The 27,292-nt window shown below is 34.7% G+C and overlaps 1 protein-coding gene across 15 annotated transcripts in view; it reads right to left on the minus strand.

The window, feature by feature from the left end:
- The window catches only part of XRN1 (5'-3' exoribonuclease 1), a 44,898-nt gene that overhangs the window by 13,960 nt on the left and 3,646 nt on the right, over positions 1-27,292 (minus strand). For 9 of the 15 annotated variants that reach the window (XR_003256933.1, XR_003256935.1, XR_003256934.1 and 6 more), the window contains exons 2-32: positions 26,504-26,736; positions 25,382-25,479; positions 24,912-25,021; positions 24,714-24,824; positions 24,390-24,472; positions 22,028-22,115; positions 21,766-21,934; positions 20,716-20,783; positions 19,614-19,748; positions 18,223-18,289; positions 17,339-17,444; positions 16,896-16,985; positions 16,615-16,771; positions 16,136-16,255; positions 14,967-15,136; positions 14,013-14,133; positions 13,814-13,912; positions 12,067-12,170; positions 11,462-11,593; positions 10,592-10,754; positions 9,975-10,088; positions 9,420-9,518; positions 9,139-9,254; positions 7,011-7,157; positions 6,527-6,616; positions 5,221-5,356; positions 4,460-4,516; positions 3,622-3,754; positions 2,381-2,450; positions 1,004-1,229; positions 202-303 (exon numbers count right to left, since the gene is read on the minus strand). Coding sequence is in view for 10 of the 15 variants with exons in the window: in XM_026087074.1 (XP_025942859.1) it covers positions 202-303; positions 1,004-1,229; positions 2,381-2,450; positions 3,622-3,754; positions 4,460-4,516; positions 5,221-5,356; positions 6,527-6,616; positions 7,011-7,157; positions 9,139-9,254; positions 9,420-9,518; positions 9,975-10,088; positions 10,592-10,754; positions 11,462-11,593; positions 12,067-12,170; positions 13,814-13,912; positions 14,013-14,133; positions 14,967-15,136; positions 16,136-16,255; positions 16,615-16,771; positions 16,896-16,985; positions 17,339-17,444; positions 18,223-18,289; positions 19,614-19,748; positions 20,716-20,783; positions 21,766-21,934; positions 22,028-22,115; positions 24,390-24,472; positions 24,714-24,824; positions 24,912-25,021; positions 25,382-25,479; positions 26,504-26,736 (3,714 nt within the window). In the remaining 5 variants the exon portion in view is untranslated. Of the gene's footprint in view, positions 1-201; positions 304-1,003; positions 1,230-2,380; positions 2,451-3,621; positions 3,755-4,459; positions 4,517-5,220; positions 5,357-6,526; positions 6,617-7,010; positions 7,158-9,138; positions 9,255-9,419; positions 9,519-9,911; positions 10,089-10,591; positions 10,755-11,461; positions 11,594-12,066; positions 12,171-13,813; positions 13,913-14,012; positions 14,134-14,966; positions 15,137-16,135; positions 16,256-16,614; positions 16,772-16,895; positions 16,986-17,338; positions 17,445-18,222; positions 18,290-19,613; positions 19,749-20,715; positions 20,784-21,765; positions 21,935-22,027; positions 22,116-24,389; positions 24,473-24,713; positions 24,825-24,911; positions 25,022-25,381; positions 25,480-26,503; positions 26,737-27,292 lie in introns of those variants that run through there. The other 6 variants (XM_026087077.1, XM_026087075.1, XM_026087078.1 and 3 more) reach the window with 6 other exon arrangements.

Below are 27,292 nucleotides of genomic sequence, written 5' to 3' on the forward strand. Positions count from 1 at the left end.
TATCTAAATGAAATAACACAGGAAATCACTCATTCAAAAACTTGTACAAGTTCTGCCCCAGTCTGGTCCTGAACTAAAACATCTGATGCAAGAAAACAGTGCTACCTGTTAACTATGAGAGAAGGACTCTCACTCTAAAGAGTGCGCCAAAATAAATATTAAGACATTCAGGTTCAATACTAAATGAATCAAAACACTCACTTTATTTTTCTGATTGCCACTCAAAAATGATCCTTTCTGGAGTGAACTGGAGTTGCCCTGATTTTCAGCCCTGAGATTGTAATGCTGTCTTCCACTCAGTTGCTAAATCGTTGAGGGCAGGGAGGGGAGGGAAAAAGAAAAGAAAAGAAAAAAAAGAAAGGGGAAAAAAAAGGTGTTTCATTGTTTAAATTTTCTTTTGGAAAATACTTTTTCTTCTACAAATTTACAAAATACGAGAAAATTCTTCTCAAACACACAAATAGCCATGTGAAGTTACCCATTAAGCTATTTTCTTAACGAAACAACTTAATAAAAACATAGTTTAATTAAACCAATGACAACCTCCAATTCACCTCTCTGCCATTTTTCTTGCTTTACTATATTTTCAAATGAAATAAGTCATTACCAAGAAACAAACAGACAAGAAAATCATGTCTTCTCTTTCCGAGCAGGCGTACAAGCTTGGTTTACAGGAAACATTACTTGGAACAGAGCATTAAGAAAATGACTGCATCTCTGCCAAAGCAAACGTTGTTGATAACAGCTGTGGTGTCACTTCTATGACCTATTTGCCTCGTGCAAACCCAGATGGACCTACTCAATAAAACAGAACAGCTACAAATCAGGAACTTCGGGTCACTTCCACTATTACATAAACTAAGGTCTCGGAGGTAAAGGTTACCCTAATGCTAAATTATTAACTTACAGAGAAGTTGTCAGTACCGACAAGGATAACAACCACAGTCATAACTCAGGTTCTGTGGAAAAATATTTATGTATAAAAGAAACGGAAAATGCTTACTTGAGTAGGAACAAAAAGGGAGCGAGGAGAATGGTTGAGACCTCCCAGATGCACTTTTTGTGAGCATACAGATGATAGATCAGATGCATATGAATTGTAGTTATTCACAGCTGGCTGGGGTTTAACTATGGCCGTCAGTTTTTGACTTCCCATTTCTGACCGATTACCATGAGATAGATTAATTAAGGCACTTGATGGCAGACGATAACCTCTGGCAGGTGAGCACCTAAAGAAAGGCAAATTAAATCATTGTTTCAATTAATTTAATTGTAGACATTCCAATACATCCAAGTTAACAACATTGTTGCCTCTGTGCCAAAATGTAATGATTCAAGTTTGATCAGCACAGGTTGAAAACTGCACCCAGTATTGAAATTCAGTACCATTACACACAGTGTCGGTCCTACTGTGCTCCACTTCTACCTCTGGCTTTCAAAACACTGAAAACAACAATTGCTACTACTCTTTGAACTAGCCCTCTTCAGTGCTGGCTCAAAGCAATTTTAAAGGCGAGTGAATTTTTATAGCATAGTCCTGTAGTAAATATTTCTGCGAAACATTTATGAACTGAACAAAACTTATTTTTCTTTTGCTGAGGTGAAAACTCAAGCCGGTGCAGAATTATAAGCCCAAGTTAAGCAGCATTTAGTTGGTTGTATATCTTCCTTTACGATTCTGAGTCTCAGAATACTGAAGATAATTGGTGTTCAGGAACACAAATTCCTTTTGCAAGGAACAGGACTGTTATGTTTGCTAAACACATGGAATAGGCAACGTTCTCCTGTAACTTCTGTCATATAAAAACGTAACTAATCTAAAAACAACAGTGAAGTAAAAGCCATTGGTAAGTAGCTGCTTATTTAGGTACATAAGAGTTACCACACTCTTTAAAACAAAAGCATTAACCATGCCTCCACTTCCCTGAGGAACAGTTCAGGGTTTCAGCACTGGTTAGAGTTTAGCGCCTAAGTATCAATTACAGGTGGTTCAGAGTCACTCCTTCAGAAGAACAAATGATTATTTTATCTAATTTTTTAATCTGTATGTTAAAGACATACTGATAATAATCTATTTCATACATATTTGTTTATAAATACATTTGGATCTAGTGCTTTAGCCTGCTGGCTCATGTCTGCTTTCTAAAAGGTAATAGCTTCTAAATAGGCAAAAAAGCCCAAAGAGCATTTCCATAATATACCATGCTTCATAAAATAATCCCTACTCACAGAGAATCTCAAAAGATAAAAACTGACCAACTCCTTTGAGAAACAAAGGCTTAAAAAGAAGTAAAAATACTCATAAATGTAAACCAAAGGCCTACAGTTTAAGTCATCTATACCAATGACATGAAATGACTATGAAACTCCACACACAAACCTTATAGTTAGGCCTCCAAGGAATTCTTCATCAAACAAAACTTCAAAGAGCACATCAGTTTCTCTACTGGCTATGAAAAATGAAGTAAAATGTCATCCTACATATGTGACAGTGGTTTTTTTCAGTTAAATAATTTAAATTCTGGATTATTTACGCAATAAATAAGAGACCAAAAACTCTAAATTATTAGCAACAAAGATATCTTATTCCTTAAATGAAGAATTTCATTARCAGCAATTTAGAAATTCTTCTCAAAGGAAGTCATACATGGCTGCTCTTTAAATATGCCTTTAACAGAAACATACCATGCACAGCAACTTACAAACCTCTTGACAGAACTGCAGCCTATAGCAGTATATGCCTTCCCAATGTCACAATTGTCTCATTGATATTAAAACATCAGAAAGGAGATACAAGCCACCTTTACATTCAGGCAGTCTGAAACTGCCAGCTTTAACAATACCTTCAATAAATATCACTCRCATAGTAACAGTCTAATGCTTCTTTGAAATTATTACTAATATAAAATAATTGTAGAGGAAAGAGTATCTCTTTTAAAAGCCTCACTCAGATCTAGTTTATTCAAGATTCTGTTGGATGCAGACTGAATGAGAAAGTAACAGCTAAAATGCCAGGCTATGTAAACAATTTCTATTACTAGATCTCAAACTTTTAGGTAACATCTGCTTTGGTGAATCCTTTTGTTTACCTGAAAGAGACTTACGGACAATCTTAGTGTCAAAGAAGTTATAAACGCAAGTCATGTAACAGAAATGGAATATCACAGAGTAAAATCCAAAATCCAAATAAAAATGTGAGACACAAATCACATTTAATAGAATTTTATACTCAATGCAAGCATTAGGGCAAATGCTTTGTTCATTTTCTTTCTGCTACCTCTATTTCTTTTTACTTGGTCCATATCCTCCTTCCTTTATTTTCCGTTTGGCAATCTGTTCTTTTTCATTGATCTCTCTGCCTTTTTCACATTAAGAAGGAACAAAGGATAAGTAATTTTGTATTCAAAGTACAGCTGCCTAACACATGAAATTGAAAGATAAGACCTGTAGGTTTAATTCACAACAGAAAATATGGCACTAGTGGCTTCTTCAAGCTGCATATGCTTCTTAGGTAAGAAATTTTCACAACCATTATACAAAACACTATTCTGCAGCCTGTTTTCACATCACTAGCTTAGCTATAATATAGCTATAATGCTGTAACTAGGAAGAAAATATTACCTCCTTTAATTCCTATAATGGTACCTCGAAGACCAACAGGAACAGAAAAGTTCTCTCTCACATTGACAACACGGTCAAACAGCCTATACTCTGCATCTCGATCTGGAACAACCCCATTCTGTTGTTCTAAAGGCTGAAATAACCAAAAGACTATGTTAGTGTTTGGAAAAAAAAAAAGATTAAAACTAAAAGGCATTTATAACAATATAGGAAACACAGTATAACACAAACTTTCTGGGGAAAAAAAAAAGTTTAAGAACATAGAAGCCTTCTTCCCCCAGACACAAAGCAAAGAAATGCATTTTTTTCTTGCAACGCTGACTCGCTGCTTTTGCCTGGGAAACAGTAGTGCTGTGCATTATCCAAGACAGACCAAGGGGATCAATAGAAACAAAATAAAACTAGTGAGTGATACCTGCCTGTATCAGTAACACGAGTATTGGTGATATACCAAGCAAGATTAGCAACTGGTCAGATGTCAAGAACTGAACAAAAAGCAGAATAAGGAAAAAGAGACAAATACAAARCACATTTCATTCTGCCTTCAATATATGCCTGTGAAAGGAATGAGAACTGTAGGAGCAACTAGGACAGAAGATAAAAAAAGAACTGCATGTCTGTATAATACATGAATGAATTTGTAGTAAATAGAAATTCTTTCCCTTTAGAGGGAGACTATCACTTTCAAACTGATTTTCTAGAAGGCATCATAATTTTTTTTTCCAATTAATACTGTCCTACAATTCTGCTTTTTGAAGGCTGATAAAATTAAACTTAAGTAAAACAAATACAATGTGGACAACTTCATTTTCAACCAAAAACTTTTCATGTCACTTACTCTATATAGCAAGTGAGGTTTCACGGTTACTCGCACCTTCTTGTTGCTCTTTCTCTGCTAAAGGAAAGGAACAGAAGGTCATTAAACTTGGGTTTCAGGTTTAACAAAACATCTGAAGACATAATGCAGACATTCTTTTGTTTAGATATARACATACAGCTTTCACGAAGTGTTGATGACTAGGCCCAGTTTTTAAAAACATGACTGACTTCCTACTGAAGAGTTTGCACTGTTTGTCTAATTCCAGAATTCACACTAATTTATCTTTGTATCCTTCTAAGCAATTTAAAAGAAAATCAGCCCACTATTTCATGTGGCTTTGCCTCTCACTTTTCCTTTAGTAACTTCCTTGGCCTCTTTTTGATTTGTATCCTTGAGGAAGCTACTTCCCAGTTTTCCTCACGTCAAAGAGAAACTGCAACAGAAGAAAGGCTGGGACTGCACTYGGAAACAGCACTTCAGAATTTATTTTGATGTCTATTCCTTTCTGAAATCACTGAAAGGCAGAGGAGTTCAGAGTACAGCCTACAGCTGCTGAATCACCTCAAAAAGAAAGAGCCRAAGCAGAAAGATTCTTAATGCGTTCCTCTGAATTCCTGTGACAATCTACATTATAAGTTCAACTCTTACATTACAGTCTGTATTCTTTTTCTTTGGAATGATAAATAATCTTTAATCCTCTTATTCTAATTCAAAAACTCAAAATAACTAACAGCTGTGTTTCAATTCATCACTGCTCATAATGGTATCAAGCTGCATACCTTGCATTTCTCTATTTCTTCTTCAATTTTCTCAACAATGGCTGCATCCAAAATTTGTAAGTCACAAGATGAGCGAGACAAAGCAGAAACAGGATGTGCCTTTAGCCAGGCAACAATTTCTTGAACTTTCTCAGCCCTAAATAAAAAGGCTCTTGATTAAAATCATTTACACTGACTAARCACATAACCACGTTACCTGATTTTTCAAACATGTACGACAACATAGGCACAATGTTTGTATACATTTGTGATGTAACAAAACCCAAGATTGCTCTAAGAGTTTAGAATAGGGATAAACAACAACAACAACAAAAAGACAACATCAAAAAAAACCCTGAATCAATACTGTTTCAAAAGTATAACCTCTGAAATTTTGTCTCAGCCAAAAAACCAACAACTTTCAAACCCAGAAATTATTTAAAAGTATTCAGTCTGTAAAGTCTATTCCGGAAATTGAGTTTGTATCCAATGAACTAACCATGTCTGGCTGTGATCAAAGGTTCTGTGACCAGCTGTTTTTCACAACACAGTAAGAATGAACTTCAGGGCATGCTTCTATGGTAAAATGGAGCACAATCCTGAGATTCTTATAACAGAAAAGTCCTATGATGGTATGTCCATTTGGCAAAGTCCTGCATAGTGCAGGATCATGCAGACTTACCAACTCAGGCCCATCAACAGGTTGTACTAGCTAGCAATAAAAGCTTTTTGATTGTTATTATACTGTATCTGGAACCAAGCTTGCTCCTTGTCTTCCTTTCTGAAAGGTCTTTTTACTTTCAGCTCCCAAATGTAACTGCCAGCTGAATAGCTGGTGCACAGTTGGTCAACTATGTGAACTGACGTGAAAATACAGGGTAAGCTCCATAGAATTGACTGAATGCATATGAAAAACATGTAAGCACTTTAGATTCTGTATGCATTATTTTTCCAATTGAAAATCACTTTAAACACGTGAAATAATTATTGCTTATTTTCAAAAAATGACCTTTTGGTGACTCTGTGACTACTTCACACCTATGCAAGATTGAAGAGTATTTTAAAAGCAAGATTTATAAAGTAGCCATTGAAGATTAAATTTTTCATTTATTGAACTTGAGATAGGAGTCTCACAGAGACTTTGATTCCCCAACTAAAATGTACAACATGCTGATAATTTTATCAGAATGATCACTGAACAATCATAATGCTGAAGGAACGGAAAGGTTTCAGCTACTCAGCAGCCACTAAATGGTCACCACCATTTTCAGCATTGTCAGCTCTTGTCTTCTTTTCTTCTAGAATAAGTAGAATAAAGATGGCTTACCCATTCTCATCCTCGCCAGGCCAAATGTCATCTTCATAGAATATATCTTCTTGGCTATTCTTGGCTATATAATTAAATAGCTCAGGCACCCTAATGAGTGGATAAATGGAACACAGATTTAGTTTCACCTACAGCACAGAAGCACATAAGAGCTTCACCAAAACAGATTATGATGGGCTTCAAAATTTTCTGGAGTCCAGATGGATTTTTTTTTTTAAACTACAATTAATGTCTTACTGTTCACTTGTCAACGTAAGCTGCTGACAAAATTACTCTATCCCAAGTATGTTTCACCAAAACTGAAAAACTGAAGAATTAACATGCCCACTCTTGGAAGGAGAGGATATTGGAAGAAAAGAAATTCCATCAAGCAATCACCAAAAGCAAATTCATCAGTTCTTACAAGACCTGTGTCCAGAAGGACAAACTCCTACAACTGATATGATGTTGGATAGTTTAGATGAAGTCCATATTCAATATCTACCTTTCTAAATATTCAGCAAGTAGTTGTTCTACTGCAGAAGAGTACATCCATTCATTTCCAACTTTCTTAGTATAGCCAGGAACTTCTTCATTTTTCTTATTGAATTTCAGGTTCAGCCCCACATTTGCTTTGTGATCTCCATGAGGACTAGAAATAAGAAAAAGTTCATTAACTTGCAATAATATATGCACATATACCTATACATGCACACATACATCCTTAGACATGAAATATATAAAAGTTCAGTTCATTGTACTGTTTACTTACTAGTATCACAACAGCTGTAAAGTTACAGGACATCACCTGTACTATAGTAGCTGTATCTTACCTTAATGCAAATGAGGGTAGGGAATATTTTCCCTTCCTTAACTGAGATCTAACCAACCACAATTTACCTGGCATTTACCATGATGTAGAAGCTCATCCSTCAACAATAGTAGAGCATGTGTACACATTAAGTCACAAGAAAATGCTTGTGCACCAAACACTACTTTAGTGAGCCGTCCTACGAAACCACAGTTCTGACATTCAGAAAAATAGGGATCTTTTCCCTTATACACTTTAAGAAGATTTAGTCTTAACTAATTGTTAGGAAAAAAAAAATACAAGTACAATTATTATTCCTTTATACTAGAGTAATTATAAGTACAATGAAATTAGACCCCAATTCCACTTTTTATTCTCATCAGGACAAACGGGACATATGCATTATTCTAGCCACATGGGTTGATTTGTACCAAATMAAAACTCATTTTCCCAGCCAGTTGGCAAGCTTTTGAACATAGTGTTTTTGTTGTCTCCTTCCACTAGCTGGTTGTTACAGAGAACTTCCACTGAGGAGACTTCTAAAGAAAAGTTTTTATCTAAATAAACGCTCAATTGAAAAAGTATTTTAGCCTAATGATCTACTTAAAGATGGTTTTATATTTAACATTAACAAAAAAATCACCATTTCCTTCACCTCTTGCCTGAGGCAGGAAAAATTGTTGTAAAAATACTTGGAATCATGAACTTGGAGCAATACCTTGTTTGATGATAGCAGTAATAGAAAGAACAGGAGCTTGATTTCATCTACTGAGAGTATCAGCTCCTCTTTGAGAGATTCGTCAAAAACACAAAGATACAGAAGCACTACAGGATCTGTGTAGATTTTTCCATCTCATATGTCCTAGCAGAGATGTATGCAGAACAAAGATTTTTCTTACATGCCTGAGGCAAACTCTAAACTGCCTCTATGGAAGGGGCTTCCCCATATTTTGGGATTCCTGTTCTCCTGTGGTGACCCAGCAAGTATTTAGACAGTGGTGTAGGCAGCAACATCAGTCTGAGCCAATTTTCAGCAACTGACTGGYAGGTCTCACTGTATAAACATGCTGCTGTGTGCTCTTCTGCAACTTTGAGCTGCATGTACACAATGAAACAGATTTATCAGAGCAAAGGGATTTTAGCCATCTCTGCATCCCTGTCAGAGAGCTTTTTCAGTGCTGTTCCCATAACCCCTCTCCAGCTCCCTAACTCCCTGATGTATTTATGGAGTTGGATGGAAGTTTTGCTTCTATGATGGGAATGCATTTGGTGCCCAGCTTCCAAAGGGCAAGCAGAAGATAGAGTCTACAGTTTCTCCTTGACTGAAATTCCATTCTGTAGCACAAGCCACCCTCATGTCAGTCTTCTTTTATTTTTAAATATTATTTTTCCAGTGAAAAYTAGTTTAAGTTTACTCAATCATTAACTAATAGTTAGCGGTATGAACTTGAAACCAGAGTAAGTTTTAGACACAACTGAACTGAAATGTTTGTCAGGTCAAACTCCTGCTTGAATTATGCAAACAGATAACTAGGAAAGGCAATTTTTTTTGCCTTTCTAGAACATTAAAGCCAATAGGGCATCACTCCAGTAACCAATGATTAACAAGATGATAGGTATATGGTAGGAGGGAAACACACTGCACAGGAATTTAATTTACAACAAATACACTCTAAAGAAAGTTTTAGATCAGAGACTGCAGTTATACATTGTTGTGTAGAAGAACAGCATTAAAACATTGCAGAACTTCTGCAGAGTAGTATTACAATTTTCAAGCTTTTCTGCAATCAAAACTCTCAAATATACTTGTATATAAACTTACTTTTTCTTTGATCCTCTTCCAATAAAGATACTCCCTGTAAATCTGGAGACAAGATATCCACTTACTCCAAGACGACTGGCCAAAATATATGCAGGATTGTATTTCACAGAATATTTCTTTAAAAAACAGATAAACAAAAAATATCGGCTATTCCCAAAGGGTAAGGATTTTCACACAAAGGGCAAATGAGTAATATTGAAACATCCCTTAAAGACATTTACCATTACAGAGTACATTTGACACCACATTTAAGCTTATACTACAAAATTAGAAGCACTTACATGCTGGTTCTGTATTAAGGGATCAAGCTGGGGTTCACATGGAATGTTGAAAACCACGCGAATTCTACCTTCTGTGATCACATCGCGTGAATCTTGAACCTCGGAGAGAAACAAAACACGTTAAATAGCTCTTAAAAAAAAAAAAAAGGCAGGAAGACTACACCCTGAAGTCTACTTTAGTAACAATTTTGCTGCAGTATGCACAAAGATGCTTTGACATTCAACTGCCTTCCTTGACCCACACACTGCTTCCTTACAGAGCCAGCCAAACAGCATTAAATTAAAGGAATCCTTGACTGAAAATTGTCCAAAAATGGGCTCTCTACATATTAAAAATTATCCCAAATAATTACTAAAAATAATTCTGCATTCAAGCTATGCAATCTTTATCCTGTTATGCCAGCAACAGAGCCAGGGAACGCAGAATCCCTACACTGACTAAACCACCAAGGAAGCTAGCAAAATRTAGTGACCAATACTGCCACATAGTACCTTTGATCATTTTAGGCTTGAAAATAAAGAAGTCTAGGGGGAAAAAGAAATCTTGGAACTAACTTCTCCCATGCAGCCATAGTAAGGAGATCCCAGCATAAAGGCGGTACTCCCAGGAGGAAACAAGTCATCCAAAGTTTTGATGTTTGAAAAACGAGAGTCAAAGGCTTTGATATCCTACATGAAAATGACAAAATTCATACTGTTAAAGTTAAATACCTGTCAGTTCCAGCAGAATCATTAAAAAGTTCACATAAATAAGTGCTTATTCTAAAACATTTTAAAAGTATTCTCTTCAAATCTGAAATGGTTCTTTGAAGGCAGTGAAGTTCAGGCTCTATTACAAACTAAGTTACAAAAGCAACTATGCTACCCGGTATAGCACAACTATTGTACTTCATTCAAAATATCAGTAAAAAAAAAGATATAAACCATTTTTTTCAGCAAGATCTCTAAACTATGCAATAGGATCCCAACTTCTGTGACAAAAACTTTTCCACCCAAAATTCCTTTTTAAACAAAGAGGCACTTCATATTTTTGTTATAAAAAAAATGACACACAAATTTAAGATGCTTATTCATTTTTGTTTCATTCTTTTGCATTAAAGGAGCATTTGTTCTTTTTCCTCTTAATGGAATAAGGAGCTACGTGCAAGAAGATACTGAACTTGTATATTTACCTTGACAACAGTTTGGTAAACAAAAGGAAGAACTTGTTTTGACCACTGCTTCTCCAAATAAACTTCACCATTTTGGTTTAGTTGATATCTATTACCCGTGAGTAACTGAGCATACACAACTACTGATGTTTCATGAATAATTATTCCTTTTCTTCTCTGGTAACTGAACACAAAATAGAACATTTAGTTTGATTACAATATACAAACCAACAAGGTCAAATTGATTTATTTAAATTAAAAACAATTACTCTTAACAAAGGGATTCTAATAGCTTGTCCCTGATTTTTATTTAAAAAAAAGGGCCAGAAAAATGGCTTAACCAATTGCTTACCTATTGGCGCATGGCCATTGCTATGTAGTTAAGTGTATTAATTTAAACACATTTTACCTTAACAGTGGAGAGGATTAAAGGTAATTAAGACATTTAATTCAACTGACAGATAATAACATGTCAAGGTACTGTAACTCAGTTGAGTTCTCCAAGTGTCCACACTCTAAAAGTGTGAACTATAATCAAATTTAACAACAGTAAGCTATTAAAGTTGTGCCTTGATATTGTATAACTCCATTATACACTACCTACAACTGAGAATTACTAAGCCCAGAATGAGAAAATTGACTGGGAGAGTAAATATTGTAACTCATTCATTTGAGAATTCTTTCATAACATCACCTAATTTTAAACACTAAGTGACTAACTCTACAAATTTTGAAATTTCAACAGATGTTCTTTTATTCCAGTAGACTCATTAGCCTTTATCATCATATATGCAGAAACTCTTGTCTGCTAATTAACGTCTATAATACAACAACCAAACACAGCTAAGCTATAAAATGCAAAGTTACACTTTGATTTTCAAAGTTACTTACTGTTCTGAAACTCCTTGAACTTCTTTTAACCATACATTTTGTTCCTTATCTCCAACATATGCCACTTTAGTTGGGGGCACTGCATTTCCCATGTAAAGCTTCTGTGTTCCATGTGGTTCTTCCAAATAAAACCTTGAGAATATTTTAACAGGTATGAATTTACCCAAATAGGATTAATCTAGACAGCAGTTAGAAATTACTCTAAGACATGGAATACTTGTAGCACAGATTACTCTACCCCCTTCACAACAGACCATGCTGTGTGATTTTTATAAAAAATACCAGTGCATGTGTTGAAAGGAAAATTCTAGAGAAATGTTCTCCTTCACGTTATTCTGTGTGGATTTCACGTGTACTTTTATGTCCTCAAAATAAGAATGTGCTCTCCCAAACTTCTGCACCTAGAGCAAAATACTGGGGGGCTGCGCTTTTCCTACACACTCAAACCTCAAACCAATGCTAAACAAAGTTTCTGCCACCAAGCAGCTTTTGATGCATCTGGTCCCATTTGTTGTTAATGTGGGCTTGAAACAAACAAATCCCTAAGGCTGGACAGAAGCTTTGTATTCAATAAAACAACCAATCATCTATGAAATCTCTCTTACTTAGTTTCTCCATCTGACACAGCAACAACTCTGGCTTCTTCGAGGTGTGGCCAGTTAACAAAAACAAGCTTTCCAAGTACCAAACTGGCAACATTTTCTACAGTCTGAAAAAAACAAAAGTTACTAATTTTTTAACATATTAAAATGATTTAAAATTTTTTTTTGAACTGTGTATTTGCAGTAAAAATTATTCTAATTAAAGAATAGCATTTCTTGCAGAATAAACAATTTTAGCTTATTGAATTTTATTTTGATATCTTTTACATATAATCTCTGATTAGAAATGATCAAGAAAACTGTATTTCACTTTTTAGGAYGGAGTATCATACTTCAGGTGAGGCTTTTTACTTCTCGCACAGTATGTTAGTTTTAAGATCTGTGTTTCCATTTCTGGATTACGCTTCCTATGTGTCTTTTGCTAAATCACTTGGAACTATTGTGTCTCTGGGAACAACAATACTCAAACTGACAATGTACTTTGAGATTGCTAAAATATTTTGTATTATAGATTTTTACTTTTGTATCTTACTGCAATAAAGCAGCAGCACTTATGTCCAGCACTGTTTTTACCCTTCCTAGCATATGCAATTTTGGTCTTGCATTATGTTCTTTTTCCAGTGAATTTGAACTACTTTTTAATCTATTATTTTAGCTTATTTAATTCTCTTTTCCACGTATCTTAAATATTCACCTTTCTCTGTCCTTGTTTTCCTCCCCTCTCCATTCCATGTTTCTCCTCCATCTTTTTTTTTTTCCTTCCATTTCTTTTCCTGCATTTGTCTTTTGCTACCTGACATTTTTGACTATGAAATAGTGCTGAACTTTTACAGGATTCTGAAAAAAATCTTTTTGCTTCTTAGTGTCTCTGCCTCAACTCTTTCCCCTAACTCCTCTATCAGACTGTTTCATTTAACTGAAGGTATAAGTCTGCTTTGTTGATGAAAAAATACACCTATATACTCAGCTAGACCAAATACAGAGGCTCTGCTTCCTTGCCCTTGTACCGTTTTCAACTATCAGTAAGAACTGAGTCTCACTAACTCCTTACATGAAAACAGCCGATTGCTACAGCTCAGAAATGCCACAGACTCTGCGGAGGAGACTGACTATTTTGAAGTGAGGACAAATTCAAACCTTGCAGCACATTCCCAGAATTCCAGAATATCCTAAATGCAAATTTATCATTTTAATTCTAATGAAATTTATTGGTTACTATTGACCACAACAATCAATAAAAGCTTTCCAGAGTGAACTAATGCAGTTGATATTTTTCAAATATATGTCGAGAACACTCTGACCTAACAGTCTAAACTTTGGGTTAGGAGCCAAGAGCTCCAGAGCTCCTACTCCAGCAATTCATTCGTTCACTCATTCTTGGGCATACAACTGTATTTCACCTTATGAAATGAGAGGTAAACGCATCTACCTTATAAGTGGCATTGACAAAATTAATTAAATTTTACATACTTATACCTAAAGCTCATTTCGAAATCCAAGCATTACTAGTTAAACAAATTTTACAAAAATCTGGAGACACTCATTTGAATTATTTAATCTGTACAGGAGATTTTCTTTAAGAAATGCTTGCTGGATTTTTGAATTTTTTGAAACTTTTCAGTATTACTCTAAATATTTTTCTCTCATAATGCATTACCAAGAAGATAAAGAACCAAAATATCAAATTTGACTATTTAACAAATTTCGTCTTTTTTATGACAAGCATATTTTTTAAAAGCCAAGCACTTACCTGTTCTTCTGAATTCTCATCAGCTATGATTTCTAACATCATATTTTCTCCATGGCTGCTTTGCTGAAACACCTGTACGCCACTTTTCTTAAGATAGAACTGGGTACAAAAAAAAAAAAAGTACATAAAACTTGCTTGAAATCTTATGCAATAATCTATTAAATACAAATGAAAATGTCAGACCAGAGAAATCATTTACCTTATGTTTAATGTGCTTTAAAGTAGGAAATCCACAGAAATATAATGCACTCTTGTTGATTTTAGTTATTTTATTGTGGGTTATTTCTACATGCCAGGCATCCAAAGGAATTGTTTTATACCTAAAAAATAAATTATAAAAACTTTACTCATACAAATTCACCTTTGGCTCTAGAAAGCACTTTTGGACTTTAACAAACTGACATACCCTTTGACTTTCCTACAGGGTGGCAATTAATTTGAGCCATTTGTGTAAAATCCTGCATAAAGGATTATGAAACCCATGCTATTTCTGCAAAGACGCAATTGCTTACAAATAAGACAAAACTTAACTTTAAGCTAAAGTATGTCACAATCTTGCTATTTTAATTCATTGTTATATTCAAGTTCTAAACTAGCAATGGCTACACACGGCATCGATCATCTTTATAGCTGTTCATTCTTCACCAAGTGTTTTCTTGCAACAGTCATTCCTCCACCATTTTGTCTACTATTAATGTTTTATTTCCATTTAGTCTTGATACCTCAGTCAGTGTTAAATAAAGCTGGCTGCTTTCAGTGAGAGGACAATGAACAAAACATTTGTGTTTAACTCTCTGCATTGGATCTTGATCCAAACATTGACAATGGTTTACATATGGTCTGGAATTAGTGTGCTGATGAATCGCCACTACCATCGGGTATTTATACCAGTCTTTCACCTTCCATGTCATATGTAGTTTAATAACTTTCTCAAGTGCTCTTGCTGACATAACTTCAGTTCATCTGCTTTGCAAAGTGAAGCTTGAAGAAATGAGACAACTAGTTTTACTGTGCTGTCCACAACAAATAATATTTAATGTAATGTTCAAAATTTTCCAGTGTATATATCTGCATATACAAGCTTTGGCTAAAATGCTAGACCAAGTATTCTAACTATCTTTAGTCTACTCTAAAATAGTTATAACAGTATTACCTGGAACGACACCTTTCTATTGCAGGGAATTTTTCTGGCCACGGTGACATGTACTTGAACTCTGTATCTTTGTCATACCAGTACATTAAGCAAGCACTGTGAGTATTTCTTCGTTTCTCCTCTTCCTTTAGGCACTTATTACATGATTCCATGGCTTGCAGCAGTCGTTTCTAAATTTAAAGGAAATCAACACAAGTGAAACCGGCAACAAAAATGTGCACAAAAACTTCTGTTCTAGGAAGGTGGATACCTGCACTTTTCTGGTTAATGTGATCATTGTCTAAGTGCAGCCTCCCCTTCCTCATGTCCCACTAGCAGGAAAGCCAGACAATTGCAATGGAAGAGCTTTGGAGGATAAAGATTACATTTTTGAAAATGCTTCTAAAGTGCTAGTCATATTTTGCCTTTTACATTTAACATACAAAGAAATATTAAAAAGGTGCTAGAGGCTACCATAAAATTCTCTTCTATTCTGCAAAATAACAATTGAAAAAGTTTCAAGCACCTACTGGTCATTCAAATAACTCTCCTCTTTTCTGTGAGGACTAAGTCCCATCAACCTTTCACTGTGAACTATGGAAACAATCAATAGGCACACACCACCTGTACATATTTTAATATCAAATCTGCACTTTTATTTTCATCCACTCTCTTTGATGCACTCAAATTTAGCTTGATAAATATGTATGACAATTGTTAGCCCATCTGCAAGAGGAGAATGTGTTTATTTTATTCCTGTCTTGGACATTCTAGAGTCCAATTTGCACTTGAGGTCTTCTGCCCAGGTGAAGAGATGATTTTCTGTAAGTAGATTTTTTAAAGAGTTTAAATCTTACTTACAGACACTGTATTTTTGTATGTTTTTAGGAAYAGGAAATTTTTTCCTCAGAAAGTCTAAAACTATTATCGGATTAAAACCAAGAACAAACGACAAAAAGAAAGCCCATATTCCTTACTCAAAACTTTTCCCAATTAAAGCTACGTCCACTTGTGGTAACTTAACCTAGCCTTCAGTTTCCAGGCAACAAACATTTATGTTTTTCCATGGTCTTATCAAGTGTTAATTGAACCTTCCATCTAATTGCAACTCTAATTGTAGATAAAATAAGAAGACTGGCAGGAGTTTTGTTTGCAAGTTTTTATAGATAGCAAATGTTAAAAGAACTCACCTCATCAATAAATGGGATTAATACTACAGCTTCCCATTCCTGCTGTTTTCCGTTTAGGTCAGTTTTAAAATCTGGCGGATAATATTCTATAATAGGAGAGTCTTGACTAATCATCAAATGCTAGGAAAACACAATAAAGGCATCAAAAAATTTCATAGACAATTTAACACTAATTCCAGGAAGAGATAGAGGAAGTTTGATACTAAAGCCAACTCAAACCTGAAGAGGAATTAAACATCTACTGTTTAACTGTTCTGTTCAGAAATTACTTAGGGAGTTCAAAATTTTGTATTTATTAACTTACTTTACAATGTATGAAGGACAGTAAGAAGTAGAAGTATTTAACCATACACCTAAATTTAGAGGTAGACTATAACTAAGAGGACACGTAAAAATATCAAAAAAGGAATTACTTCAAAATAAAGCAAACAATAAAACCAGAAAATGATAGATGAATGTACTTTAATTCCAAACCCTACCTGGTAACATTTAGGTAACAAATCTTTGCTAGCTGCTGGAAGTACAGCAAGAAGCTGTTCAAATGGCATGAAAGGTTTTCCCAGTTCAAATTTGATTTTGAGTTCACTGATGYTGCGAATATCTGACAGATAAGGTGCATAATGATAAGGATAATACCTACGGAAGAAAAACTGCTAAGTTATTTGAGTTAACCACAGTACTGCAGCGTTTACAGATCAGAAATAAGCAGAACTACGTTAAATGTTCCCAACATAAAAGGTGATTTTTGCATTTTTCTTACCAGCTCCATGACTGAACTCCATGGTAATAATAGTGCAAAATCCACTGTATTGCCTGGACATAACATTCAGCTTGATCAGCCAAGAAGTCACTTAAACAAAAAAGAGAGGATAAGTATTAGTTTTTCCTATTTTCAATAGCATATAAAAATTACTTGCCTCTTTGTACATAGGAATGTAGGTAGAGCATTCTGGGAATCTAACAAACACAAGCTTTCTAGACCATTCAATATTAATGGACTCTTTCTCTCTGGCCCTTAAATACTTGTTATGAAATCCTGACTTATATCTCTTCTTGCATCAGCCAGAAGCATCACAGCTACAGTCCACTGCCAAGAGTTCTCTTCTGCCTTCAGCATGGATGAATATTCTGACTTATGTTACACATATGGAAAGACTTGTCTTCGGTGTTTAAAAAAAAAAAAGTAATTCAGCATAGACTTACTCAGAAACTACTTCTACACCCATCTTAGTCATGTAGTAAGTTCTCTTGTATTGCCTAAACTCAGTTTCAAAAAGATCATCATCTTCTGGTTCATCTTCCAACACATCTAGAAAAGAAGCCATGAAAAACTGGCTTAGCATTAACTTCTCTACTATAATAAAGTTTCAAGACATTTAGTTTTTATTTGATGCTTTAACTTTATTCCTCAATTCAGTTAAAGTGCTTGTTCTTTCCTTGTACAGAAAGTAACACAAAACAATCAAACTGAAACTTTAACTGGAGAAAGTCTGGAATTTTTTCATTTTAAATAAAGATAGGCAACCCTTTCTGTAGCCTATTTATAAGAAGATTAAGAGAACATAATTTGTCAGAAAATAATTTTAAAACATTTAAAATTAAAAATTAATTTTTTTAAACGACATTGTCTTGTATCACTGAAAAATATTTATATGTCTGTGACATCCCACTTCACTATATGAACAAAAGATACTTCTTACAAGTGGAGTGTGCTTAAAAACACAATCAACACCCCTAAAATCATACAAAACTCTAAACCAGCAAATCTGTTCATTTATCCCAATCCATATAGCAAAATGCCTAGGCAAATAATTAAAAAAAACCAACAACGTTGTTTAAGATTTACTCATTCACTCCTTTAATTTAGGCATGGAAATGCTGGGCAGGTAAGAAGCACTTCAAAGGCTTTAGCCCCACACCCTCTTACCAGAAGCCAGGGATGTGCACTTCCATTTCCCAATAGCTAGCTACCCAACCATTTCATTTAGATTAAGGCTGTCTCTGATCTGAAATACTTACAGATCTTCCAAATCTATATATAAATTAACAAGTTTTTGTTATATACATATGGGATAATTTGCACTTACTTTTTAAGGTCACAACTTCATCTTCATTTTTTTCTAAAGCAGCCAAACATATAGAATTTTCCTGAGCCTATTAAATGAATATTTGAGATGAAGTAAAAATACAGGATAAATACGCACATACCTAATTCATAGTCCTATAATCTGCAACTCAAAAGACTGCAATCAAGATGCATATGTCTAATTATTATTTAATATTATCTCCTAAAAAACTACATTTCCTTCCCTTAAGAAAATGATTCTATCCATACACATCAGATGAAAGAGCAGTCTCAAATAAAATCCCAACTGCCTTTGGGTTTTATTTATTTATTTATTTTTTTAATCACCAGATTAACAGAGTTCAAATCGCTTTTGTGGGAAATAAGGGCAGAAGGAATGTTTTACGGACTCATACAGGCAAAATATTCACTTCATTCTTATGCTACACACTCTTTTGTGTACAGCACTCTGAGCATCTTTCAATAAGCAGGAGTCATTAAATAGGCCCTCTTCCCCTGTACCTGAGATAGGCAAGTTCCTGACTGTCACTGCCACTCAAAGAATCAGTCAAGATGGCTAGCTAATACTATACAACTACTCCAAACTTCTGTGGCAAGTAAGAAAACAAAACAGAATATAGCACATCTTATCATAGGAAAAGCTAACGTCTTGCTCTTACAAATCTCAAACTGCACTAAAGAACAGGACAATGATATGTGATGACAGATTAAACTTGAAGGAATTTCCTACTGCTACAGTCTCTATCAATGAAAAACACTACCACTGCAAGGCATATATTGAAGGACAGCAAATATGCAGCAGGAAAAAACAACAAAAAAACAAAAAACATGACAGTGGGGCAGAGACAAAAAACAGAGAAAGGATTTCTCTGAGAAAGATGCTGTTGCCCATTGCTTAGTTATGTATAGAATTGCAAGTTTGATGACAGATCTGATACAGCTCACATCCATCAAATTGCTGTTTATCTATTCATTGCCAAAGAGTTGGCCAGTACCAAGACTATGGATTCATCAATGTGTACAAATGATCACTCAGTGTAACTGAGATATTTAAGAAACTTCCAGCAGGCTCTACATTGAGAAATAAAATTTTAAAGCTTAGCAAATTTAACTACAATTCACCTAGAAGTAAGCTTTGTGGCTGTTGAGGTACAGGCGAGTTGTCAAAAAAGGGTTAAGTTATGGATTTACAAGATTTAAAAAAAAGGCGAGAACTTGACCTTGACTTAACCATTTCATCACTCATGACCAGCAATGCATACAGGTGATTCCTCAAATGTTACTTATGCCATTCAACTTGTATGACATTTAAATTACTATAGCAGGCAAATGATTGATTTGCTAGAAATAACAACATTCTTATTTCCAGAACTAAACACATAACACACTAACCTTATGTTTCCTTTGTTTATTGTTTCTGGCTTCTTCTGCTGCAATACCAGCTGCCTCGTTGAGGTATTTATTGCCTACTTTACTTTCAAACCACTTTAAGTCTACAAAGACTTCACTGAAGTGTTCACGATCAAACTGCACAGAAAGACTAAAGTTAATTCAGAAATATTTGAGGGACAATTGAATTTAGACCGTTAAATTAACAACATTTTTTAGTAAGTGCATTAGATTACATCCAGAGCCACTAGTACACAAATGTTTTGCCCCAGAGCTACAACTAATCTAACAGATTAACATGATCAGTCTTTTTTCTTGGCAACATATAACATATACCCAAGTCCTATTTTCTTTCAGTTAGGTAGCAACAGGTAACAAAAAGCATTAATAACTTTCAACCTTCACTATCAATTCTGCAAACAATAGAGCTATATAGGGTCGGAGTAATATAGTCTTGTGCAACATACCTAACACTAATAGATCAGCCCTGTCTTAAGATTCTCAGGTAGAAGCAGATAAATATTCTCCTTTGAAGTTTGGCAAATGGCTGTGGCATTGACCTACACCATCTCTCATCTCTAGGATGGATTACTGCAGAGCACTTAACAGGATTGCCTCCTGAATGCCAGTTAGTATCGGTTCATGAAGAATGCTGCTGCCCATCTCTGAGAGATTCTAATACTTCACTGCTTTCTACCAGCAATCTCCATAAAAAACTTGCAAAAAATATTGCACTCCAAGATCTACAAACACACCTTCCACCCACAAGAAATTAAAAAGTTAAAATTCAGTCAAGCAGGGGAAACAAAGAATAATGTTGTCTGTAGAACACTTTGCTCAGTATTGCTGCTCATTAGTCAATGGAAAATGAGGACTATGATTCTACCATGAATCCTCACTCAGTGCCGGTTAACACATAATGCAAAATACTCAGGCTTTTTTCCCCTCTTATAAGATCGGGTGACAACTGATTGGATCCCAAGATAAAACAGCTGATGGTACCACCTGTAAACATGGTCATTTAGCAGTTCATTAGAACTGCATCATGGAGTTTATGTATAAGGGACTATACCTTTCTACACAGTGCAACTACCAAGTTACTCACATCTGACAATCTTGTGAGATACTTCTCAAAGCGTTTTAAGTTCAGATGCCCGTTTTCATTTATGTAACCTATTGGGAAAATAAAGTTTTTTTTTTTTAAATTAAAATCTAAATAAGGCTTAAAATTGCAATTTAGAAACCGTATAAATATTACAATGCAATCTTGCCAGCTGTCTAAAGAAGGTATTACAGTACTAAATTTTCTAACACAATGAAAATCAATAACTGCAGGAGTGCTAATGTTTCTACCTTCCACAACTGAATTTATTGTTCCTGCCAAACCCCTTCATAATATTTTAACAAGAAAAAGAAAAAAATCCTGTCTACATGTTGGTTTTCACACTCCTGTGAGGTCCCTCTCTGAATAAAACCAAGAGACTACAGCTCTTTATATTTTAATTCTACATACATGTTGTTATTCTTCATCTACTACCCACCCAGTGTCCTCTAAAAACTATCTTAGTATATGACATGCAACCATACTAAATTGATTCTCTTAACAGAAAGAAAATGCAACACTTCTACACATCGCAGAAGCGTGCATATTCACCTTCACTTTCTCAACCAGCATACTGAACAAACAGTGCTTGAAGATACGCTTATTTYGTGAGAACCACTCTAGAAAAAAGCAAAAGCAGTTTGTTTTTAACTACATTCAAGTCTAACTACTACTAACAATGGTGTGTTGCACAGTAATCCTGTGGTAAATGACAAGATCTGATACCCTTCAGAGGCTCTATTAGAAGTGTATGAGACCACAGAGCCAAGCTCAGTGATGCTTTTGTTCTTTCCCATTCTTTATCTGGTTCTGTTTCATTATTATTGAAAAAAACGGCAGTAAAGAACAGCATTTTAAAAATGCAAATAGTCATGGAGAGAGCTGAAGACTAAAAAAGAAAAAACTAGCTTTTGATTAAAACTATACTTCAGCAAGGATTATCAAACATTATTGTAATATTAGTAAGATGGTGCTTAAATTTAACCTTTCCACTTAATCTTAGCCTGCTCTATAGCTATATTTCTCCTTAGTCATTTTTTTACTCCTACTTACCTCCGAGTTCTGGCAAGATAGCCATATAGGTTCTATAAAGTAGCGGCAGTGCATCATGATTAATATGTAAATGAGGTAGATGAGGGATAAAATCATTGCCTACAAGGAAACCCATTAAGATCCAATCATCTATTATCCTTTCAATATCATATTCAAAGGAAATTTTGTCCTGGGGGGGGGGGGAAAAAAAGGACATTTTAATCATCAAGTTTACATACAAAGCTTTCACACATTTTTCACTCACAGTTCCATTAGAACTTACTTTTACTGGTGAAAATTCGTAATCAATATATTCTCTCATTAGTGATAAGTGTAGTAAGTGAAATGTGGTTTCCTCTGGCGCACATGCTCTATAAATTATTCAAAGTATTAAGTCAATTATTTATAAACACTTTCAACATGAGTATTTAATAAGTTCAAAGTTATCTAAAAACAAGTAATTATACTAGGATTATATTTTTTCAGAAGACAATGTATAAACAACGTTTGCATCTATTTTATGATTAATTTTTTGAGTCTATAAAATTTTCCCTTAGAATCCTCTAAGCAGCACTTGGGACAGCACTGCAGGGAAAATAGCTAGCTTACAGAAAGCTCAGCAGCTTTGCCGAGTTCCGTGCTGCCGTAACTAGTTGCTAAGTCATTATGCCATTGTCCAAAACAAGGGACAACCTCACCTAGCTTGTACCAGAATCAATATACTTTTTCTGATACTGTAGAACTAGTCTGAGTACATACAGAGCACACAGATTCGTGGCTAGGTTATATATGCATTGAAATTCTCAGTCATTTGAAATTCTGCTTTAAAAAAAGAATATGCTCAATTTGAAACTATGCTCCAAATGCATAATTCAGTGTCTTCAAAACATGGTATTACAGTGCAAAAATGACAAACATACTATTAGGCTCTGGCATAAGTAAATCAATATATATTCTTTTTTCCTTCTCTTCGCTAAAATTAGCTAATACCTAGCCAAAAGGATATTAAGATTAGCAAGCTAAAGACTTTGATATATTTTAAATTGGGAAGGACTATTGCAACTTGTAGATATTATAACTAGCTAAGACCACCTCCAAGGACAAGTCAGCCTAAGCAACTGTGTGTGCATACACTTTACACCCTGCACCTTGTCCAAAGCTCTCTGAAGATAATGTGGGTGAAAACCAAATCTATATGAAGAGTACTAAGCCAAGCCTGAGCTACACTTGGCTGTGTGGAACATCAGACCCAATTCAGTCACTTTAAATGTAATGTTAAAATTAATATTAAAGAATTCTGGAAAGTCCAGATTGATCCTGTAAGGCTTTTTCTTTAGCCCTTTACTTTTCATTTCATTGGACCTGAAAATTCTGATCCAAAACAAAGAACTTCTCTCAACCAGTAAGTTGCTGAGAAACAGATATCAATTTGTACATATTTTTAATATTTTCAAAATTTCCATCAATAAAATACTCATAAAATCACAATATTGACAGAAGGTAATGGAGAACTGCATTTGACAGGCTTTTAATAAGTTATAGAGTAAATTCCTGTAATGAGCAATTTTCTCCAGATACAAAACAGGACATACACAAAGCAATGCTTGAAGAAAAAAAAATGCTACTAGGAGATCTTGCCTTTTCATTTCATATTTTATTCAATTAACCCATCGAAAGGCTGTCTTTAAAGGAAAATGTCCTTTTCCCTCTATTCTTTTAGTAAAAGAATATTAATGTGATCTATGTTCTTTTAAAATCTCAGTTTTAACATTCTTAAAACCTAAGTTTTAGCATTACATGTCAACATCATCAACAAAACGTGACAGGCTTCAGCAGCGTTAGTGAAAAATGACTGTGGAAGACAATGAAACTAATACTTATTTGTAATGTTTATCATATGTCCTTGGCAATGAAAATATTGATGCATTAGCAAGAGTGATGTATTTATCTAAACAGTTATATGACTTATCACCATATTATCCAAGAGCCTTTATGTAGAAGAGAAGATTATTTCTTTGTCTTTCTGTCTATCTCCCACTGCTACCATTTTGTCCACCAAAAGCAGGCCTAAGGTACATCAAAGAAGGAAACTAGCCAAAGTAACTGTTTTAAACAAATATTTCTATTACTTCAGAATAGCTCCATGTGCACGCACACTTCTGGAATAAAATGCTTTATTCTGACTGACGATAACCTACAGGTTAGTTCAACTAGGCAAACCCAGAATAGGAGCATCCAGCCAGCCACTTTAAGATACTTTATTTTTAGCAATTATTCTAGTAATTTGCTTACATGAACAAAACCTCAGAGATGTATGCAGAGATTGTTTTTTTTAATTTATAAGATAATTATGGAAACAATGTCAGCTCAGCCTGGGCTGCTCCATTCAGAGTATGAAGCAAGAACACAACACACCAAAGTGCTAAGGATTTTTACCAGCTGCCCTGACAACATACATTTTCCCTTGTTATATAATTCATATGCATTAACAAGTTGGTTTCTCTAAATTCATAATTTTTCTAACAAACAGTAAACTATGACTTTATAATTAAATATGCAATCAATAAAAAAATTGTTTTGATGACCCTGTATCTTTTGAATCTCATTTTATCATATATGGAATAAGATGGTTAAAATCAGTTCACCTTTGAGATTTTTTACCACCAAATCTGACTTCTTCTCTTAAGAGTGCAAAGTGTGCTTCATGACTTGCTAATCCCAGCATAATCTGTTACAAAGAGATATTAGAAGGGTTTTATGCCATTTTAAAACTGTTATTCAAGATATGAGAAATATCAAGAAATTTTGCTGTTTGTTCTGTTTCTTTACAAATTCAAGAGCTTGCAGGAATAAAAAAATGTGTGCTTGTTTAATAACATTTTAGTACTCTATGCACTTACAATACGTCAAAGACATCTGAAGGAACAACACATTTATAGACATTTGTTGTTTGTATTAACTCCACATACCAAGTCAGCATCTAAACCATAGAGACAGTGCCTTGTGTTCGGATCATGATGGGGCTTTGCTTTTTCTGATCTGATGAACTCCATAATTTTATGTTCTCCTTCCCCTGGAGTCTGCATACAAAACCAAAATTCATCAGTAAGCATTTTGCTATAAAATAAGAATTTATTTTAAATAAATGATTAACAAAATACAATGACCTCGTGGCCTGATAAGTAGACTGTTACTCTTTGCCAGGATTTGTCTGTGGAAATCTTCATATTTACAAAATATTTAAGATGTTCATGCAATCTGGCCATGAATTCAGTTCCTGAAAACAGAAATCTAGAAGTTACATACAAAACATTTCACTAGTCATTCAAAACTGCATTTACATATCATAGGTATTAGTGGAAAACAGCAAGAAAAATAACTTTGGCCAGAGATAAAGGATATAGTTTTTTTTTTTTTTTTTAAATGAGGTTTCATTTTTTCCATTGTAATTTAAAAAATTTCTAGAGTGAGACTATTAGAAGTTATTCAGACCTGCATTCCCAATTACTTGAAACCTTTATAAATTCTGCCCGCTAATTAAAAAAAAAAAAAAAAAGCTACTGGATGAGAAAATAATTAAAATGTAAGTGTTTATTTTTACATCTATGCTTTGGAATTAATTGGCAGATTATCTTACCTGGTGTAATACAGTTAGAGTCAAATCTGGCTTCTGTAGGAAGAGTTTCTCCCTTTTCTAATGCCTTTTTTATTTTGTCCTCTGCATCTTTTGCTGACCTAAAACAAAGAGGGGTAGGGTGGAGGAGGGAAGAAATTGACTTATTCAAATGGTAATACCCTAAGTACAGTTTTCCCCACAAAATACATATGGTTGTTTTTTTGAAGAGTATTAAAAAAAGAGGAAATTTAACACCTAAGAACAGTTTACCTTGTCTCTGGTGCAACTGAAAGACTCAAAAATAGCTCCTTTTTTTCCAGTAATGATGATAACCTGTCATTACTCAGATACTGTTAATATTTAGATACTCAAGAAAATCATTCAGTGACTGATCACAATGAAAGCAGATGAACGCTGAAACAATGGGAATATTTGGAATATTTGAAAATGCTATTCCAGACCAATAAAGTGCATACAACTTGGTAACGAGGTTAAACAAAGCAGAAACTTTGGAATACCACCCAGATCTAACAACTTCTCTCCATCAGCAATGGAGAAAGACAAAATCATCCCAGCCTTTCTTGGTCAAGGATTCTATGAAGACCTTTTGAACAAGAAAAAAACCACCAGTGTCTTAAAATGGTTTACCGTACTCTTCTCCTATACAGTTTAAAAATTGTTGTCCTTCTCTCAATCCTATTTCATTTTTTTCTTTGGAACTTCTCTTTTCCTTCTATCACTGTCAAAGAGCATTTAGTTATAGTGACCAAAAAAGGTCTATTTAGAAATAGCATTCACAAATGTCAAAGAATGCTAAAGGTACTGAGCTACCAAGGACATCCTCAGAGCACCACTACACATTTACTGCATAGAAAATTTCATAGAAAAAAAAATCAAATCTCCCAAAACTCATACACAGAGAAAAAAAATCTAGTGTAATGAGCAAACTTCCTTTTTTTGAATCATGATTTTAAGAATTAACATTTTATAGGCAGTTACCTTCATTTAGCTAAAAATTGTATCCACTGTCAATGGCATGAATACTCAGAATTTATTTTACATTTCACTGCACACATTTAACTCCATGTTTGTTTGTTTTAATATTTWCTATCTTCAAGACAGAGCACGAACAAATATTCTCACCTAAAGCGTCTCCCACGCTGCTGATTCATTTTTGCTCTTGGAGCTACTCCATCAACTGCCATGAAGAAAACCTTCCTTGGTTTAATAATGCGAAACAGTACTTCCAAATAGTGAAAAATATCAGCAAAAATCTTATCTTCCGAGATTCTGAAGTGAACATCATCATCATTGGGATGTGAACACTGATGTATAATACCGTTCATGTCCAGGTATAAGTTGTCAAATTCTGGAATCTAAAAATGCCACAGTTAGTACCTGTTTCGTGACGGCTGAAACAAGGCAAATCACTGTCCAATGCATGGCTGAGAATAATAAAGTCTGAAAGAGAACTGAGGCAGGAAGACTCCCCCAAGACTGACCGTACAGCAACAGGCTAAGAGTAGCTTGACTGGCTGCAGGTTTGCCTGCAGTTGCAATACCGTATTATGGCTCCCCCAGTGARCAGTCAGTTGAAGAGATTCCTATCCCATCCCGATTGTTTTTGCTACATCAGAGATTCGATCCCCTTTGTTGTGCCAATGCTCTACATTGTGTAAGTGAAAAATAAAGACAGACATTTTGAGGGGAGAGGTAATTTTTTTTGTAACCTGAGACATTTCACTGATTCAATTTTGCATGGCTGCACTCTAAACAATAAAAACAACAAAACCGAGCATGTAGTTTCCGATACTATTTCACAGCAGAGCTGGCTTAAACAGCTTTAGGGCTCTCCCCCAGTTAACCAGTTCCTACCATGCCCACTGCATGATGCCTCTTTATTCTAATAGCTGTTTGTGCATCTAGAAAAGT

Source organism: Apteryx rowi, unplaced genomic scaffold (assembly GCF_003343035.1).
Source record: "Apteryx rowi isolate R43461 unplaced genomic scaffold, aptRow1 scaffold_70, whole genome shotgun sequence".
Classification (NCBI taxonomy): domain Eukaryota; kingdom Metazoa; phylum Chordata; class Aves; order Apterygiformes; family Apterygidae; genus Apteryx; species Apteryx rowi.